Genomic DNA, 18,028 nt, shown 5'->3' on the forward strand with positions numbered 1-18,028 from the left:
AGTGGGGAGGGACTGAGGTACAGTGGGGAGGGGTTGGGGTGCAGTAAGGAGGGGCTGAGATACAGTGAAGAGGGGCTGAGGTGTACTAGAGAGGGGTTGGGGTGCGGTGGGGAGGGGCTGGAGTGTGGTGGGGAGGAGCTGGGTCTCCTTGGCTCATTGGTTCTCCCTGTGCTGCCGCCATTGAGCAATCTCAGGAACCAGGTCAGCCCAGATAGCAAAGCACATTCTGAAGTAAACCTCAAGTTCAGGTTCTGGCCTTTAAAAATGTCTAAGTATCATGTGTCAAATGTCATCTACATACCTGACACATGCTAGACATTTATGTGTCTATGTTCTTTAAAATATGAGATAAGCTTCTAAGGCAGGGATATGACTCTTGTGTGAACCCGGAGCCCTGTGCCCAGAGGCCAAGTACATTGACACAGCAGGCTAGGCTGCTGGAAGCTCACTCTGCTCATGCAGCCAGTGGCACCCAGGATCATTGAGTGGAGCAGCCTCCATCCAGGAGGGGATAGCCAGCTTTGGGGGCTGGAGACTTCCCCTTCCTTACAACTGCATCCCAGACAGGACAGGGCCTAGGGACAGATCAGCTGAGAGACAGGATGGTGAGGAAATCCAGCCCTCAAAGCACTTTCTGACCTTGCTCCTCCTCAGAACATCCTGAGCTTGTTTACATCACTCCATACAAGGGTCTGGATTCCATCTTTAAACACTGGCCATCCTGATGCTCTGTCGGGGGGAGCAGTGGGAAGTCAGGCAGAAGGCTTGGGCTCCAACCCCAGGCCTTGAGATTCTGTTGTGCAACCAGAGGACCTACCCAGGGGCTCCAAGCTTGGATCTCTGTTATCTGGGATATGGGGGTGCTGCTGCTTCTGGAAGGGACTAGGTGGGGACCAGCACAGACAGACAGGAACAGATATGAATGAACAGTCTTCTGAAGGCCCCTAAATGAGCGAGGGGGACGATGCATTTCTCTGGCAAAGGAGTCGATTTCCATAAAAATCAACAGGAGCATCTGTGGACCTGGTAATTCAAATAGCCCACTAATCATTCAGGCATTTAAAAAGACATTCACGGAACATTTACTTGAGCTCCTAAACTAGGCACTGGGGATACATCTGTGACAAGTAAAGCAATACCTATTCTCTCGGTTTGGATGAGGATTAAATGAAATAACACAAGACAAGATATCCCAGAGAGTCCAGTGTGGCAGATCTGCTAGCAACATAGTGGCAGCTATATAGGTCCTGTTACTAAATTAAGGTCCTCAGCCTCAACCCCTAAGCTTAGTGGGGAAAGCAGAAGAGCAGGCATGCATGCAAGCCTCAGGCAGGTGGGAGTAGCAGTGATGCTGTGACCACACTCTCCCCTGCGATCTCGATCTCAGCACTTCTTTGCCTGAAACGCTCTTGCCCAGCATGTGCCCAGCTCGGACCTTCCTCTCAGGTGATCAGGATGTGTTCTGTGGAGGTGGTAAAAGCTGAGATGGTTTATGAAAAAGAAAGATTCCAAAAAGTGACATGGTGGGCATGGAGAGTGGACAGGGATAGTGGTGACCAAAAGATGTAAACTCCAAGTAAGGTAGGAGCCTAGGACAGGCTGCATTGGGCCAGGGAAGCTAGATCCCACCCAACCCCAGTGCCTTCTGAAATCTGTCTCTGGTGTAGAAAAGAAACATCCTGTCTTGTTTTCGATCTGCTAGATGAACAAGGCTCACATGAGGACAGCATGTGTAGTCAGTGATGGGCAGCCCGGTGCCAGACTGGTATCACCAGATGCCAGTGCCAGGTAAGGAGGTCAGGATCAGCAGGATGTGATTCTTCTGCCAGCATCTGTGGAGCATCATGAGTCACCTTCGCCCTCCAAACCCCACTGCCCCTGACCCATTCCCAGCACAGGCTCCAGATCTCCTATAACCAGCCTCTACCTGCTTCCTTTCTGAATGAAATAAGAACAAATAACTCCAGGATATGAAAAGGGTTTTTCAAGCTTCAACATCATTGATGGTAAAGTTTTCTTTAATCTGCAGCTGTCATGATCATAACACTTCTTATAGGACTCCCCAACAATCACGACTGTGACAGTATTAAAAACAGTAGTAACCACACTAGGTTAGCTAGATGCCAGGAATTTTACAGACTGACATTTTATGTCTCATAAGAAAAATGAGATAAAGATTACAATGCATGCATACATTCTAACAGATAAGGAATCTGAGGTACAAAGAATTAAACCCTGTGGTGGTTTGAACATCCCCCATAGGCTCCAAGTGTTTGAATACTTTGTCCCCATTAGGTGACTCTGTTTTGGGAGGTTCAGGAGATGTGGCCTTGCTGGAAGCAGCATGACATCACTGGGGATGGGCTTTGAGAGTTCATAGCCTTGACTCATTTCAACTCTGTCCTCTCTGCTTCCTGTGCCTGCTTGAAGATGTGTGCTCTTTCTGCTCTGACTGCCTCCTGCCATGCCTTCCAAACCATGATGGACTCTTATCCCTCTGGAACCACAAACTCAATGAAACTCTTCCTTCTATACCTTGCCTTGGTCATGGTGTTTATCACAACAATTGAAAAGTAACTAACACAAATATCCTAAGACACACAGGCTAACTGAAAAGGCTGAGCTCTGAATCGATGTCGGAAATACTCTAATCACCATCCTCCAAACACATGCTGGCACCACAATCACAGAATAGCAAAGAGAAGTCCAAAGGCAGACTATGAGTAGATGGAGACACAGATGGAGCCAGCTTTATTCAGTACCAGGTCACAAACAAAACTATCACATGCATTAACTAACTGTTATAGTTCATAGTTCATGAAGTAGACAGAGGTGGACGGACCCACCCACTTGCTAGATGAAGAAGCTGAGCTACCAAAAGCAGAGGGGACTTGGCCAAGGCCACCTGGCAAGTAAGAGCAGAGCTGGAACTTGAAACCAGGTTTTAAAACCCTTTACTATTAATGACCCCTCCAGAATAGAAAAAGAAAAAACAAAACAAAACAAAACCACCAACAACAAACCGTCCCAGTGCCAGACAGAAAATCACATTTTGCTTTGAAATTCTTAAGCCACACCCCAAGTTCTTCACAGGAAGACTTGAGGACAGGGTGGGCCAGGGCGGGACTCAGCCAGGAATTCAGCAAAGTAGGCCTAATAGGGACAGGAAATCTGGTGGCAGGAGGTCATTGATAGTCTAAAAAGTCTAGAAAGGTTGCTGGGCCCAGGGTCCAGGCAGGACAAGGGCCAGGGTAAAGGTCAGCTGTAGCTAGATTTGGCCTGGCTCTGTCCCTGAACACATGTCCTTGATGGCCAGGCCAGCTGTGCTTAGAGAAATCTCCCTCGGTAAGTGGGAGAAGTTTCCTGGAGCACCATCCAGCAGTGTAGCTAGGTTGGCACAGGCTTTACAGCCCTACTGGAAATGGACAGAGCACTCTCCTATGACAAACAGCCCCTTGCTTAATCTTGTTTCATGCACACATACACATTTCCCGAGCAGTCACCTCTGAAAGCCACCTCTGCTCCAGATCCGGTATATTTAGCAACTCTGTCCACCTCCTGCCTGGAGTGGCCCACAACTGAGCAGGGAGGGAGCAGGCACATCAGTCAGGAAACCCTCCAGGGTTCGGGGACAGGTGTCTTCCGGGAGGCAGGCGGAAGCCAAAAAATCTAAGCAGCAGCAGTAGCTTACAGCACTGCAGGACCTGGTGTTCACATCCTTATTTGATGCACAAGACCACTGCAGAGACCCTGGCAGCTGAGAAAGGTGAAGGCACTGTCAGGAAACAGCCAGGGTGGGAAATCCACCTGAGTAACACAGCCGCTGCTAAGGAGCCCCTGTGTCGTGGGCATACCTCTGACTCACCAAGGCCACTGGACTGACGGGAAACCACTCCACCTGGAGTGCAGTTCCACAGCCTGGAAGATCGCACATAAGAGCAGCACGCAGGCTTTGGCAGCATGACTCCTGTCACCATGGAAACAGACAGGGAAGCCCGACTGAAAAGACAAAGCCACACTGATGGGAATCCTCACCAGTGTTCCACTCAACATTTGCTTCCTGCACTTAGCAGTGGCTCCTGAAGGATTCCTCCTCTCCGAGACAATCAATCCAATTGACTCAGAAAAGCTTCTCCAGGCTCAGTGCTTGTGTGAGCATCCTGAGGTAGGGTTGCTGCTACATGGCTCAGCCTGGTTCCCTGCCTGGAAAGATCATCTTGAAGGGCCAGTGGTGGGGTGGGGGCAGCACTGATAGACATGCCATGGGCACACGTGTCCATGCCCGCCTTGGGTAGGAAGAGGCTGTCCCACCTGGCAGGCAGCCCTCCAAGGCACTCCACTGATGGCTTAGCACACACTGAACAAGTCCAGGCAACTGGAAAACCTGGTCCTACTCTTTGCTGTGGTTCTAGTTTATCTGGAATGCTGGGTAAGGATGCTGCCCCACTGTCAAGTCAAAAAGGAAAGTTTGAATGTCCTGCCTACCTGCCCACTCCACCCCACCAGACCCACTGCCAAGATGCTCCATTCAAGCCATGTGAACTCTTGAATAGACGCCAAGCTTCCCCCTGGCCTGTCCTTCCTACACCCTTCTAAACATCACCAACCTAATCCAATCCCCGTGGTCTAGAAATACCCACCTGTGGTACTTCCTGAGCTTCTGGTCAAGTTCAAGATCAGGGGAATGTATCCAAGGCCCTGGCCACTTGCTTTCCTGCTGATCTCATTAACTCCCGCAGCTTCCCTCCCTGTGGGTGATCCCTTCCCCACCACGGCCTTCCACTGCTGGAACTGGGAAACACCTATCCTATCATCTCTCCTCTCAGCAAGGACTTTCTAATATCGGTCTACACCACCAATACCTTGCACTGCCAGCAAGGCATAGTAGGTGCTTGCAAGATCATATGACTTCGGCATCTACACCTCTCCTCCCAGCCCCAATATTCTTTTCTAGGATACTTAAGAGCAATGTATACAGCCAACGGGAATTTCAAACAGGTTGGACTCCTCCAGCACAGACATCCCTATAGATGCTAGAGAAAGAGCACTCACAAAAGGTTAACGTCCATTGCCCTCTACCTCTAATATAACACAGCTAGGGATTTTTCTTACAGTATTTATGCCTCTGAGACTACTGATGCATCTATTTCATCAGCTGTCACTACACACAAAATGCTGAGTCCTTTATGAAGCTTGGGGTGGGGCGGGGGGGTGGGGGGGGGGATAAGTGGACCCTACCTAACAAAACCCATCTCATAGAGTGGAATGATAGGACTTCCCATGGAGTTGGCTAACTGGTGGTCCTGTCCACAAATGTCATGAATCCTTAGAAAACTGAGCTTCAGGCAGACTATAGCTGCTTAGTCCACCAGGTGCACATTTGTCTACCTGCATCGGTATTTGAGAGCTGAGACTAAGGAGCTAGCTTTTCTGGGTTCAAAGTTCAGGCCTGTAGCTATCTGGCTGAGAGATAGTGGGCCTAGACTTCCTTTTCTGTAAGTAAGTTGAGGCATCTTCTCAATGAGTTTAACTTAGTTAATTTAAGTATGTTAGTATGGGCCAGTGAGATGGCTCAGTGGGTTAAGGTACTTGCCACCAAGCCTAACAACCTAAATTTGATCCATGGAACACACATGGTCAGAGGAGAGAAGTGATTCCTGAAAACTGTCCTGAACTTCACACATGTGCTGTGGCATGCTTGTGACCCCACATATACACCTAAGTAAGGTAGCTACATAGAACTTAATTAAGTGTGGAAGTTAGGACAGAGTCAGTCTGGTCCATGAGGATCTTATGAAAGCAGGACACCAGTCCTATTGAACCCTGCAGAGTCTCCAGTGTATAGACCAGTATCTGGCACATAAGTTGTGGGGTTATGAAGTTCAAAGTCATCAGAGGGCAACCAGAGAGTAATGGCAATGATACTTTCAAGATCCTGCAATGCCAAGCTCAGTGCTGGGTGCTCTGCATACAAGTATCTCTTACTGATTTTGGAGAAGAGACTGAGCAGACCATGGGGGTGCATGCCTGCAATCGCAGCACTGAGTAGACAGAGGCATAAGGATTCTTGCAAGTTTGAGGCAAGTCTGGTCTACATACTGAGCTCTAGCCAAGTCAGGGCTACATAGCAAGACCCTATCTCACAAAAGAGAGAGGGAGGAGGTGTTGTAGAGGGGGCTCTGTGGTTAAAAGCACTTGCTCTTGTGGAGGGCCAGAGTTCAGTTCCAGCACCCACATCAAAACCACCTGTAACTTCAGCTCCAGGGGATCTGACACCCTCTTCTGGCCTCCACGGCCACTTGCACACATGTGGCAAATGCACATATAGACACACACATATAAATAAATAAAAAATAAAAATAAATCTTAAAAAAATAGAAGGCTGAGATCAGAGGGCTAAGTGGAGGAGTCTTTCTTACCACTGTGCCAGCTTCCTAATCTGCCTAGGGCCCCAGATACACCCATCAGCTGACTAAGAACAGGTAGTAAAGAACCCAGCTAGAAATCCTGCCAGAGTTTGTAAGTTAGGCTGCTTCTAGGCAAGGAGCCCTGGGAAGACTGATTATCTCTCCTCATAATGAGTAGAGCCCTTCCTAAATAAAATTAGTTTGCTTTATACTCTAAACACAAGGCCTTAAATAACTGTTGCTTAGGCATAAACCACTAAATCAAGACGACAGCAATGGGTTAATTTCTCACTTGATGTGCAACTTTGAAAATAGACCTCTTTGAAAAGGTGTCTCCATGGGGATTCATAAGTTTTCTGGGCTCTCATTCTAGGCAACGACCTACATTCAAGTAATTTCTATTTATCCCTGCCTCTCTCATCCTGCCATTAGACTCCAATTTGACTGCTCCTATCCAAAAAAGGAGATTTTCACTTATTCAACAAATAGCAATCCCCATCATGCTCTGGGAGCCATGAATGAAAGGGCACTTCTGTTTCCAGGAAGCTCCCTGGTCCAAGGACAGGGCCAGGGCCATAAGGGACAGCCTAGAAGGGAACGCATGAGCCAGTAGATCACAAGAATAGAGTAGGAGGGTAGGGAGATAGTCTAGCCAGTAAAGTGTTTGCTAAACAAGCACAAAGATCTGAGTCCAAACTCTATGTAAAAACTGGGTGCAGTGCTATGTGCTTGTAATCCCAGCATCGGGGAAGCTGAGACAGGCCTAAACTACTTGGTAAACACAAGGACCCCATGAGAGACCCTGCCTCAAAACACAAGTTAGACTACTGGTTTCTGAGGAACAACATCCAAGGTTGACCTCTGGCCTCCACAGGCCTGTACACATAACACACATGCATCCCCCGCCTCCCCACCCCCCTGCAACAAAAAGAGACAGCAGGAGATGAACGGCCATACAGGCAAAGAAGTGTATGAGAAAATGACACCTACCCACCCTAGGGAGCCTGGCAAGGGGTGCAATGGAGAGACAACGTTGCCCAGTGGTTGGCAGCGCTGCAAGGACATACAGCTGAGCTACCCAAATATGGGGATTTCTCAGGAGTCTGTCTCATCAAAGCAAAAAACAAGAGGTATTTCCCTAAAATAGAATGCCTACAACTTGCAAAGATATATGTAGCTATTAGTGAAAAAAAGGTAAGCCTAGGGCTCCCATGCCTGCCCAAAATGCTTGTTAGATACTAAAACCTCAGTGGAGGCAGTAGCAGCCTGAAGATCTCTAAAGGGAGAAACAATACAGACAGCAGCACCTTTAAAGGAGGGCCTTGACCTCTTCTGGTAGAGGAGGGAGGACGCCTTTCCCCAAGAGGGAGGTACAAACTACACTTCTTATATAGAAAGCCCCTATAGCCACTGAGGACCCACAGAAGGTCCCAACTCCAGTCCAGAAGTAGGCACTAAATTGATTGGTTTCCACATAGTGAAGGAGATGAAATGAGCCACTTTAAAAGATAAAGATCTCTGAACCAAAACAGTAGCATATAAGAAGGCAAGCTTCTCTCTTCACATGGGACATTCCTATGCATAAAGATTTCAACACTGAGATTAGGGGTGAAGCCTGGACTGGCAAGAAGCCTTGTTCCAGGAAAGCCAACTGGGCAAAGCAGAGCAAAGGTCAGTGTAGGAATAATGTCCCACCACCTTCCTTAGGAGCCTAAGGGTTCAACGGTATAGAAAGGCAAGAGACAGTAGATATGGAAGAAGTCATAGTTGGCAGGAGCAGCTGCTGCTTGGGAACACCAAGCACTGAGTTGACCTGAGTTATTCGCTTTGTTTTATGAGGAAGATCTTGCTATTTCCATCTTATAGATGAGACAATCTGAACTAAGCACAGAGGTGATCTAAGGATAAATTTCCTAATAAGAACAGGGGCTAGAACCCACACAGCCATTCTGATTGTACTTCTAAGCTCAGACTTTTCCTTGATGCCTAAACTGAAACACCGGCTCTCTAACAACAAACTGACCAAGCAGATCACCCAGGACCACCATAGGGAAGAAGCAGCTAGGTGGCACAGAGGATATTCCTGTGGTGATGAGGGCAAATATTTCAGCTCTGATCAGATTGGGGCAGGTCTGCGGATAGCCTCACCTCTCATAGGAACCAGTGCAAATTTTGCTGTAGGACTGCAGGTGCAAAGGGTGTGCCCCTTGACAAACTCACTGGAGGCTCAAGATTCACTTCCTCAAAATGTGGCTCAATGCTGGAGGGTCTTAAGAGTGAACAAAGAGAGGAAGCTCTGCTCTGCAAAACACCCCAGTCTGGATACAATCAACCCCCTACATAAGAGGGCACCGCTCTCCACAGAAAAGATGCTAAATAGTAACTTCATAGTTCAGGAACCCACCAAGTCCTCTGGACTGCACATGCATAAAGACACTGTTTTGTTAGTGACTCCAGGTGCAGCTGTCATATACTGAGTGCCTGCTCTGCATGGGTATCACAGCATTGTCTCACTGAATGCTAACCACCTTCCAGGGAAACTACAATCATGTCAGTCCTGAGAAAGTGGTAACTCAGAAACATTAAGAGACTCACAGGATTGGGTGGCTAGCAAGTGGTAGGATCAGAACTAGCATCTGGAACCCAGTCAAAGTCAAAGGGACTCAGAAGTATCTGAGCTGTTGACCTCTCAGCACAACAGCAGGTGTAGTGGCCTTGGGTCTGCACATGACCTTGGGTGTCATCTAAGCGACATTATGTTTGTGATGTGCTGAGAGTTCCATTAAGAATGTGTTCATGGATGGCTCTGGGTACAGTCAGAGACAGTCTGTAGTCTAAAACCTACACTCATTGGCAGCTCTTGTTCTGTTCAAGTGGGGCTCAGTCAGTTCTGCCAAATGATATTTTACCTTCCACCACTAGAGATCAGGAAAGAGAAAGTTAGGTATGGTGGTACAGGCCTGCATATTTGGGTAGCTGAGGAAGATCCTGAATTTCAAAGTAGTGTAGCTATATGGCAAGAATCTGTTTTAAGGAGAGAAAGAGAGAGACAAGATGGAGGCAGGGAGGCAGGAAGACTGATGTGAATGTAGAAATGGGGAATCTATTAAGTAGTCCCTCCGAGTTGCTTCAATGCTGTTTCCAGATGACCAGTGAAGAAAGGGTTTGTAAACAGTCCAAGTCTGCTTCTGGGTCCTGCCCAAGTGTTCTTCAACTTGGGACATCCATAGTACTTTGTCTCACTCCACAAATACATATTTGCTATGCGTGGGATCCTGGGAAGTACCACCCTGACACTCAATTCTGCTTGAATGGCTCTCTCAGGTGATGTTTAACCATGCAGACCTCCCTGGGAGAGGTCCAGGGCATTTGAGGGCAGATGAATGCAGTTCGTGACAGCTGAGTTGAATGTCTAAAGAATATTCCCTGCCTTCTGCTATTTCTCGGTGTTAATTTGGACTCACCACTCCATATTTCAGAGCCCTTGGCTACAAAATATACATGGGTTAGAGGTGTAGCTCAGTGGTAGAGAGCTTACCTAGCATGTGCATGGCCCTGGGGCTCAGTGTACAACAGAGAGAGAGAGAGAGAGAGAGAGAGAGAGAGAGAGAGAGAACCCTCTATTGTCCAGTTTTACAAAGAATTGAGTAAGCTGAATTACAATCTTATAGCAAGAGGTCAATAAACATTGCCTTTTATACATATATATATATATATATATATATATATAATCTTTTAGAAGAAGCATTTCATTACAGCTTTACCATACTCAATAACAGTTTCCAGAGGAAAGATACATCTCTTCCAAAAGTCAATAAACATTGCCTATTTTTGTAGATGAAAAGATGGTAAAGACAGCATCTTTGATATATTATATGCCATATATATGTGCAGAAACTGAATGTTAAAACTTGATAAGAACTTGGAGTCAATATGGCAGAGCCATGACAACAGAAGAAGCAGAAGAAGGAAGGACATGAGGCTTAAAGAGAGCAGCCCAAGGTCACAAAGATTATTAAAGACAAAAGCTAGATAAAGAACAGGTGTCCAGGCTCCAAGGGTTGAAGCACCAGAGCTGGAGAAAAAATAGGTCTCACCCAGGCTGCAATCTTAGGACCCCATCTTCTTCATTTTGTAAATAAAATGAAGCCACTGCAGTCAAAGACCAGAATATTAGCTGCCACCATTGCCAGTGATGCCCCCATGTGTAAAAATATGCAAAAGATCCAGCCTCCATGGTCTAGGAAGCCCAGAAGCCTTCTGCACGTAGTATACACAGCTGCATAATAAACACCCATGAAATTATTCCATTTGGGTTAAGTAACAACAGGCCCTTATCCTTTGCTAAGCCCCAAGTGCTTGCCAGACATTAAGTTCCCAAGGAATTCAAACCATGGAGATGAAAATTAAAAAATAAAAACAGGACATACCCTGCTAGGTGTAGCCCATGAGGGGAGGTATAGGCAATGGATTTTTTGTAAATAGTTTGAAAACATCACAGGCCACTGAGCTAGATGCAAAAGGAACTGGAGGACAGAAAGATCTGATCGCAAGCACTGCCCAAGACATACAGAAAGTACCAAAGGAATTCTGCAGGGTGAGTGAATGAAAGAGGGAAGCCAGCCTGGCTTGAGAGCTTGATCTGGGTGAATCTTCTGCTTCCCTGGCTCTTTTCCAATTGGAAAGGCTTAAATAAGTAAGGCCAAGGCTTGAGGATCCATGGCCACAGGTGTGTGGAGCCTCTTCAACAATCCTTAGAGTAGAAAGAACAAGTGAGCAGTGGCTATAAATGCATTGCCTTTGTCCTTCTGAGGAAGAACATTCTTAAAAAGAAGTTTTAGAACCATAGTCAGCTAAGGAGAAAGCTGGGCTCCAGCCAGAGTAGCTAAATGGAGCAGGAGTTAATGTTGTAATTATGAATGGAGTCTAATGCCCGGTGTCTTGGGCAGATGCCTTCTGAGACAGCCAGGCCCTCTCAGTGCATGTATGGCCACCACCAGTTCCTCACCTGGAAGGCTAGTTCTTCCCACACTGCCCACAATAGACTCCTCTTCCAAGCCCACTGGTACCCATAGTCCATTCCTATAAAACCTTTCATGTCCAAGTTAGAACTGACAACTCCCTATCCCAGTTCTCATAGGACCCAGACATACCTCTAATTTGGAGCCTACAACACCTGTTTGGTGGGTGGGATGGCTATCTAATTCTTCTTGACATTCATTACTGAGATTATGATTCATATACTCTGTATCCACAGGAAAAAGCTATTGAGGGAATGAATGAAGAATAAACCGCCTCTAGGCAGCGAGTGTTCTAATGGCATCAGACCTTCAAAATCCTGCCCTTGTTGACTTTGAAAATGCCACATTGGTTTGCAGTCACCTTCAGAATTCATCACAGAAACCACATACATTCATGAGGTCACAGACTACCCCAGGCCCTGGCCTTTGAACATTTCATGACGTGTTAGAGTAATGACTCCTTTTATTCCCAAGGGCACTGAAATATCACAATATTCTCACTTCTTCCCATGTCCTAACCCTTACCTGGGCAGCAAAGCGAACAAAAAAATTATTCCCTGAAGACTGAAGGTGCAGATGGGAACACCCTATCACAGCACGCACAGGCTGAGCCTCACTCACCTCTCTTCATCCTTAAAGATGAATTTTCGCAGCTTGAGGTCTCGCAGCACCAGCCCCCCATCATGGCAGTGGGCCACAGCTGAGGCAATCTGGTAGAACAGTCTAGCCGCCTCCTCCTCTCTCAGCTTCTTGCAAGTGCGAACGAAGGAATGCATATCTCCATAGCTCCTCTCAAAGAACACATAGGCTTTGGTCTCTCCCAGGAGGATTTCAGTGATTTGGTTGATGTTGCTGTGGGCAGACAGGCAAAAGCAGGGGGCCAGGGACTCCTGGTAGCAGCTGATCTCAAACACCTAGAACAGAATTGATAAGACCCAAGTCAGAGATACCCGCTACAACTCAAATTACAAGGTGTGGATGCCTCTCCAGTCCTATGCTTTCCATATGACATAAAAGGTCTTCAGCTTGGACCCCAGCCACACCAGTCCTCTCTAGTACCAGCTGTGAAAAAAAAAAAATCTATTGACCCCTCTGAACCTCCAACTCCAAAGGAAACTTGATTTACAAGTGGAGGGATATTAGCAGAAATTGAAGGGATATACAAATACAGTTTTGTTCTCTCTCTCTCTCTCTCTCTCTCTCTCTCTCTCTCTCTCTCTTTTCTCTCTGCATGTGTGTGAAGGCCTCAGGTGTGAGTCCTCAGGACACTCTCCATCTTGTTTTTTGAGACAGGATCTCTCACTGACCTTGAACTCAAGTGATTTGGCTCAGCTGGATGAGCAGAAGGCCCCAGGGATCCTCCTGCCCCTGCCTCCCCAGAGCTGATATTACTATAAGCATGCAATACCAGACCTGAGTTTTTTATGTGGGTTCTAGGGATCAAATTCAAATCCCCATGCTTGTACGGCAAGCACTTTACTAACTAGCTCCCAAGCCCCAAATTTTATTATTCTCCTTTGTAACCCAAGTGCCTATTTATAGAAAAACAACGGCAAATAAGAAAGTGACCCTTAGGTTGAAGACGAAAACCTATTAAAATGCACCCAAAATGCACACAAATGAGTACTATAGACATATTAGGAAAGAATCCATTAACTATTTAGACTTTGCTTGACAGTTCTCTATATTACATGAATTCATTTTACAGATGTGCAAATTGAGGCTCAGAAAACAAGCAGAAAGTTCTGCCCCAAGTGGCAAGAACTAGGAATAACAAGCAGGCCTCCTCACTGGGAAAGCAAGCTGGTTTCCTTCCCTCCACAGATACCTAACTCAATGAATCAGTTATGCAATGATTTTCTATGAATCAGAGTTCGCCTGTGAAATGCCACCTCACTGTTGCTTAAAAAGCAAATGCACCATCGATACCTTTTGAAACAGACCTAAGAGAAATGAACACCACGGAGGAATTTTGAGGATGGAATGGAGAGCTTTCATCCATTTCAAAGCCTGTACTAAATCACCTATACCAGAGCCTGGGACTGGAATGTGGTTTCCTGAGCTCTCGGGGAATGTGGGTAAGATTTTACTTGGGGGTGTGATGAGCGTGGGGGTGTTTCACTAAAAAAGCAGGTATAACAGAAAAACGCCCTCTGTGCTAGCAGTGTGTGATCATGAGCTCCAGTCAAGTCTTGCTTCCTAAGTGAAAACATACATCTCCCACTATCATTTGCAGTGGGGTGGGGAAAATGCAGGAGAAAACTCTGAAGGAAAGATCAATTCTCACTGTGGCGGGACCACCACTCATCTAGATGAGATGGGTGAAGTGCACAGACACGGGGTCTTCCTCTTCATGAAATGAGCACCCTGACCCAGACACCAAGCCTTTCCTGGGTCTGATCCCACCAAGACGCTTTGTCCCTGTTCTCTTGGCTGACAACACCAGATTCTCGAATGCACATACCATCCTAGAATCCCTCTGAGGGATTCCCAGACCTTTTGCAACCCATCCAGGGACACAACCTGCAATGTAAGAATCTAGGAGTTAAGTCACTCAAAGCATTAAAAAAAAAAAAATCTGTGAGTCAAACAGGGACAATAAGCACTTCAAGGGGGCTGGTGCTAACGGGCTGAGGAAGCAAAGTTAACAGTAAGGCTGTGAATGAGCTGGCTGTAATGAGGCATCTCAGGAAAACAGTGCAGCTGCTACCACTACATCCTCAAATTTAAGAATGAATACTTCAGCCTCTCCAGAGACCACAAATCACACCCTGATACTGTCAAACGATGACCTCAGAGCAGTGACCTCAGAGGCCCGCTCAATTAGGAATCTGAAACCTTCGAGTCAACCTTAGCACCCAGAAGCAGGCAACAGAACCAAGAAGCCTCAAAATTTCATCGAGGAATAGACACAGCACAGTGGTTAATGTCAACAGGCTGCATTATGTAACGAGCTTGATTTGTTCCCAACACCAGGCTGTGGATTCTGTCGCCAGGGCCTATAGTTATGATTATTTATAATACACTTCCTGTTTTCAGTTGCCTTTAAAAGAAAAAAAAAAAGGTGCCTTTTGCTCAGCATGGCTAGCCTGCCCTCCCACTGCACTGCTGAAAGGCTGAATGGACAGAAAATTAAACAAAAGTATCAAGCAGATTCCTGGCAGCTCCTCAGTGCAGACATACCCTTTGTAGAGGAGAGCCAAATTCTAAGATGGTGGACAGAAAATAAAAAAATAAAAGAAATGTTTTCCTGAAGAGGGGGGAGTCAAACTTTTATTAGTGGCTCTAACAGGCATTTATGGGATTTGACTGGTATTTAAACCATCACCCTCAAGTGCAAAATCAATCCAGGAGTCTGGGTGCCAGCTCCTTTTAAATGTTTAATTTGAAGCCTTAGTTATGTAACGTGACAGTTTAGGTAAGACAGTAAGATTGGGCCACACTAATAATGTTTGAAAAAATAAGTGCCCATTTTGCCAAGACAGTAATTATGTCATTCTGCACAGTAGCTACCAGATTGCTACGAAAGCCATGCAGCTAAAAATTCCCTAAAGGTCCTTCCCTCATGTGGAGACAATAATCAGTCTGGGAAATTGTGCTTATGCTCCTGGAAGCCCACTCCCCTCAAAGAGTCCCACAGAATATTACTGTGCAGTCCTTCATAGTAAACAGCACCTTTCCGCTTGATCTGCTTTTACAGACTTTTTTCTTGACTCAACCCAAAGCTAAGAAGCCTGAACCATCTACTAAGACATCAAAAGGAGCTTGATCTAATGTGTAGATTTCACTGAGCCTTGTAGCAAAGTAAGTCTCCAGTATATCTCAGAATCAGCCTTATAGAACACTCCTGGAGCATCCTACACACAGCTAGGCTTGTGGAAGTCACCCACATCACCTTGGGTAAAAAGGCAGATAAAACAGGAGCTGCTGTGTCATAAAGGGATGACCTCTGTCAAACAGAACAATGATACTGCCCTTATATCCACTTGCAGCCACGCTGTAATTGGTGAGAGACTGATTCCGTCTTTGCAATAACTAAACCAGCAGATTAAGTACAGTTTTAGGCCAGAGAGCAAGTCTGCAAATGACACTGTAAGGTCAGTCCACAGTGAAATATGTCTTGAAGGTTATGAAGGGAGAAAGAACAGAGGTGAGAGTCATCCCCGATTTTAAACAAAGAAATAATAGCAAGATACTTCTGCAGAATTTGGCTGCAGACTCTCTTTACTTAAAAGCATCTCCAGTCTTTGAAAAAAAAAAAGATTAAAATGCTGTGCTGAAGTTGAGCAAAGAGGGAAAACACTCACTGCTGGGTGATTGTGCACATTTCGGAGAAGAGGAGCTGCTCTGTGGAATTCATTCATTTCAAAGGATGACTGTCCTATTGTGCAATGTTGCAGGATTTCTATTCCAGTCTGAGCTTGAGTTGCCTACTGCATTTAATGGTTTAACTGGACATAGTTGCTCTGGATTTCAAGTAATCTGGAAAAAATGCAAAATACCAAATGCTCGGTCTGCGCATCGAGCACCATTAAAGAGTCTTCGGTTTCCTCTAGGGTAGGAACCAAATAATCACAAAACTGCCTGAGATCTTTCCAACCCCAATTTTTGCTAAGAGCTCCAATTCAGTGTGAAAGGGATTCCACAAAGCACTTGGTGATTAATAAGGAAAGCGTGTGAGTGATGCATTATTTGTAACACAGATGTGCAAAGCACCCATTTCAAAGGCAACATTGATTTCCACTCTTCCCTCAAAAAAAAAAAAAAAAAAAGAGAAAAATCTTAAATTAAGTGGTAATGTACGCTCGATCTACATTCAACTCCAGGTAGCACTGTTCGCTATTGTAGTAGGAAACGGACTGTAGTCAAATATTTTGCAACTATTCCTCCCCCTCATCCCCCTTGCCTGGTACTCGGTGAGCGCCCACAAGGACTCACAGACACAAACCAGTCACTGTTTAGGGTCAAAGACAAAAAGGAAACTGAAGTGCCCTTCTTGGTATTAGCACAGGGGGCTCCAAAGGCCAGCCTCTGAATAGGCAAAGGTGTGTGCTGGGTGCGGGGCAGAAGCAGGGACGAGGGTGTGCAGGCGAGGACATCTAAAGATAGAAGAAACCCAGACAAGAAAGCCCCAAAGGATTCACTGTTCACCCAAAGGTGCGCTGGCGGCTGATTTCCTCCCCCGCCCTCCTTTCCGGGCTCCTGGCAAAAGAAAGGTCTTTGTAAACTCCTTCTCCAGGCTGGACCCTAGGACTCAGCCAGAGGGGACACTTTTTCCGTCTCTTTTAAAGGGCACCTTCGGAACAAAGGTTTGACACCTGCAGGCTGCTAAGAACAAAGGCTGAGAAAAGAACCCAGTCGCCAGCATCCGGAAAAGAACTGGGAATTCCCTAGTCCCGGCTGGGAGGGGAGGAGGCTCAACCTAAAGAGAAATCCCCGGAGCAGTCGGCCCCCGCTCGGAGTCCCGGAGCTCCACGAGCCTCCAGGAGCACGCGTGTCGGCGTCCCCAGCTCAGTGCCGCCCTCCCTTCCCCGGCTCTCCCCAAAACGCCCCCGCTGTGCCCGCCCCATTGTCTGAAACGAACTAAAAACTTCCCAAGAAGTCGAATACGAACAGATACACAAATAAGCCCATTTAACAAGGCCAGGGCTAATGGTCCTGAGAATCTCCCGCCCCAAGACCCCTGGGCTCAGCGATCTCCCGCCCCCTCCACGTCCCTTGCAAAGGGACCCGAATGGTTTAAAAGCAAAAGACAAAAAGCAAAGCCCAGAGCCAGTCTCTTTACCTTGCACACCAGCTCCTCTCCGCTGTGCAGATGCACCGCACGGAAAACGTGGTCTCCCTCCAGAGGTTCCAACAATAAGTATTTCCCGATGCAAGAAACGCAATGCGACAAGTTCGGAGTCTCGGGCGGGCTCGGGGAGCCGAGGTTCGGGCTGAAACTCTGGCTAGGCTCGGCGGACCTTATAGACGACAACTCCTCGAAATCCTGGGTTTTGTTCCGAGATCTCCCATATCTCGCTATTGTGATAGGGGTAGACCTGTGTATGTTCATGAGTGTGGGGATCTCACACGACAAAACAAATAAACAAAAAACTCGCTGGAGAGATGGATGAGTCCCGGGAGAGTGCAGCTGCAGGGGCCTCGGTGCCACGGATGGAAGAAGAATCGAGAGGATGGGAGAGTCTAGAGGGGCTACGTGGAGAAAGAGTTAGAACCGAGCCCCCAGATGGGCGCCGCCGAGCACGTCCTCGGCTGCGAGCCCGGCTCCCGGGGGTGCTGGGTCTGCAGGCAGCTCGGGTCCTTTTGTTACCCCGAAGCGGCCAGCGCTGTGCAGAACCTTGGCTTTTGGAGGGTGTGGGTCTCTGTGCTCCCAACGTGGGTCTCGACGGTGCCTCTAAGGTGCGGAGTTGCAGAACCCGGGTTCCCGAGCAATCCCCAGCTTTGCCTTCCAGCCGCAGACAGGGCGGAGGAGCACTGCTTGGAGTTTGTGCAGTCTTCAGGGAACGCGCGGCGCCGGCTTGCTCTCCACGCGTTGGAAACCAAACAAAAAGAAAAAGGAAATAAGCACGAGTCTACCGGCTCGAGACGCGCGGCAGC

The 18,028-nt window shown here is 47.1% G+C and overlaps 1 protein-coding gene across 1 annotated transcript in view; it reads right to left on the bottom strand.

Annotated features, from left to right (window-relative positions):
* The window catches only part of Trib2 (tribbles pseudokinase 2), a 23,499-nt gene extending 5,690 nt beyond the window's left edge, over positions 1–17,809 (bottom strand). The window contains exons 1-2 of the mRNA XM_008850088.2: positions 17,214–17,809; positions 12,050–12,342 (exon numbers count right to left, since the gene is read on the bottom strand). Coding sequence (XP_008848310.1) covers positions 12,050–12,342; positions 17,214–17,483 — 563 coding nt within the window. The 5' untranslated portion in view covers positions 17,484–17,809. The remainder of the gene's footprint in view (positions 1–12,049; positions 12,343–17,213) is intronic.
* Between the last annotated feature and the right edge of the window lie 219 nt (positions 17,810–18,028).

The sequence above is a fragment of the Nannospalax galili genome, unplaced genomic scaffold (assembly GCF_000622305.1).
Source record: "Nannospalax galili isolate Female #2095 unplaced genomic scaffold, S.galili_v1.0 scaffold100, whole genome shotgun sequence".
In the NCBI taxonomy this organism is placed as follows: domain Eukaryota; kingdom Metazoa; phylum Chordata; class Mammalia; order Rodentia; family Spalacidae; genus Nannospalax; species Nannospalax galili.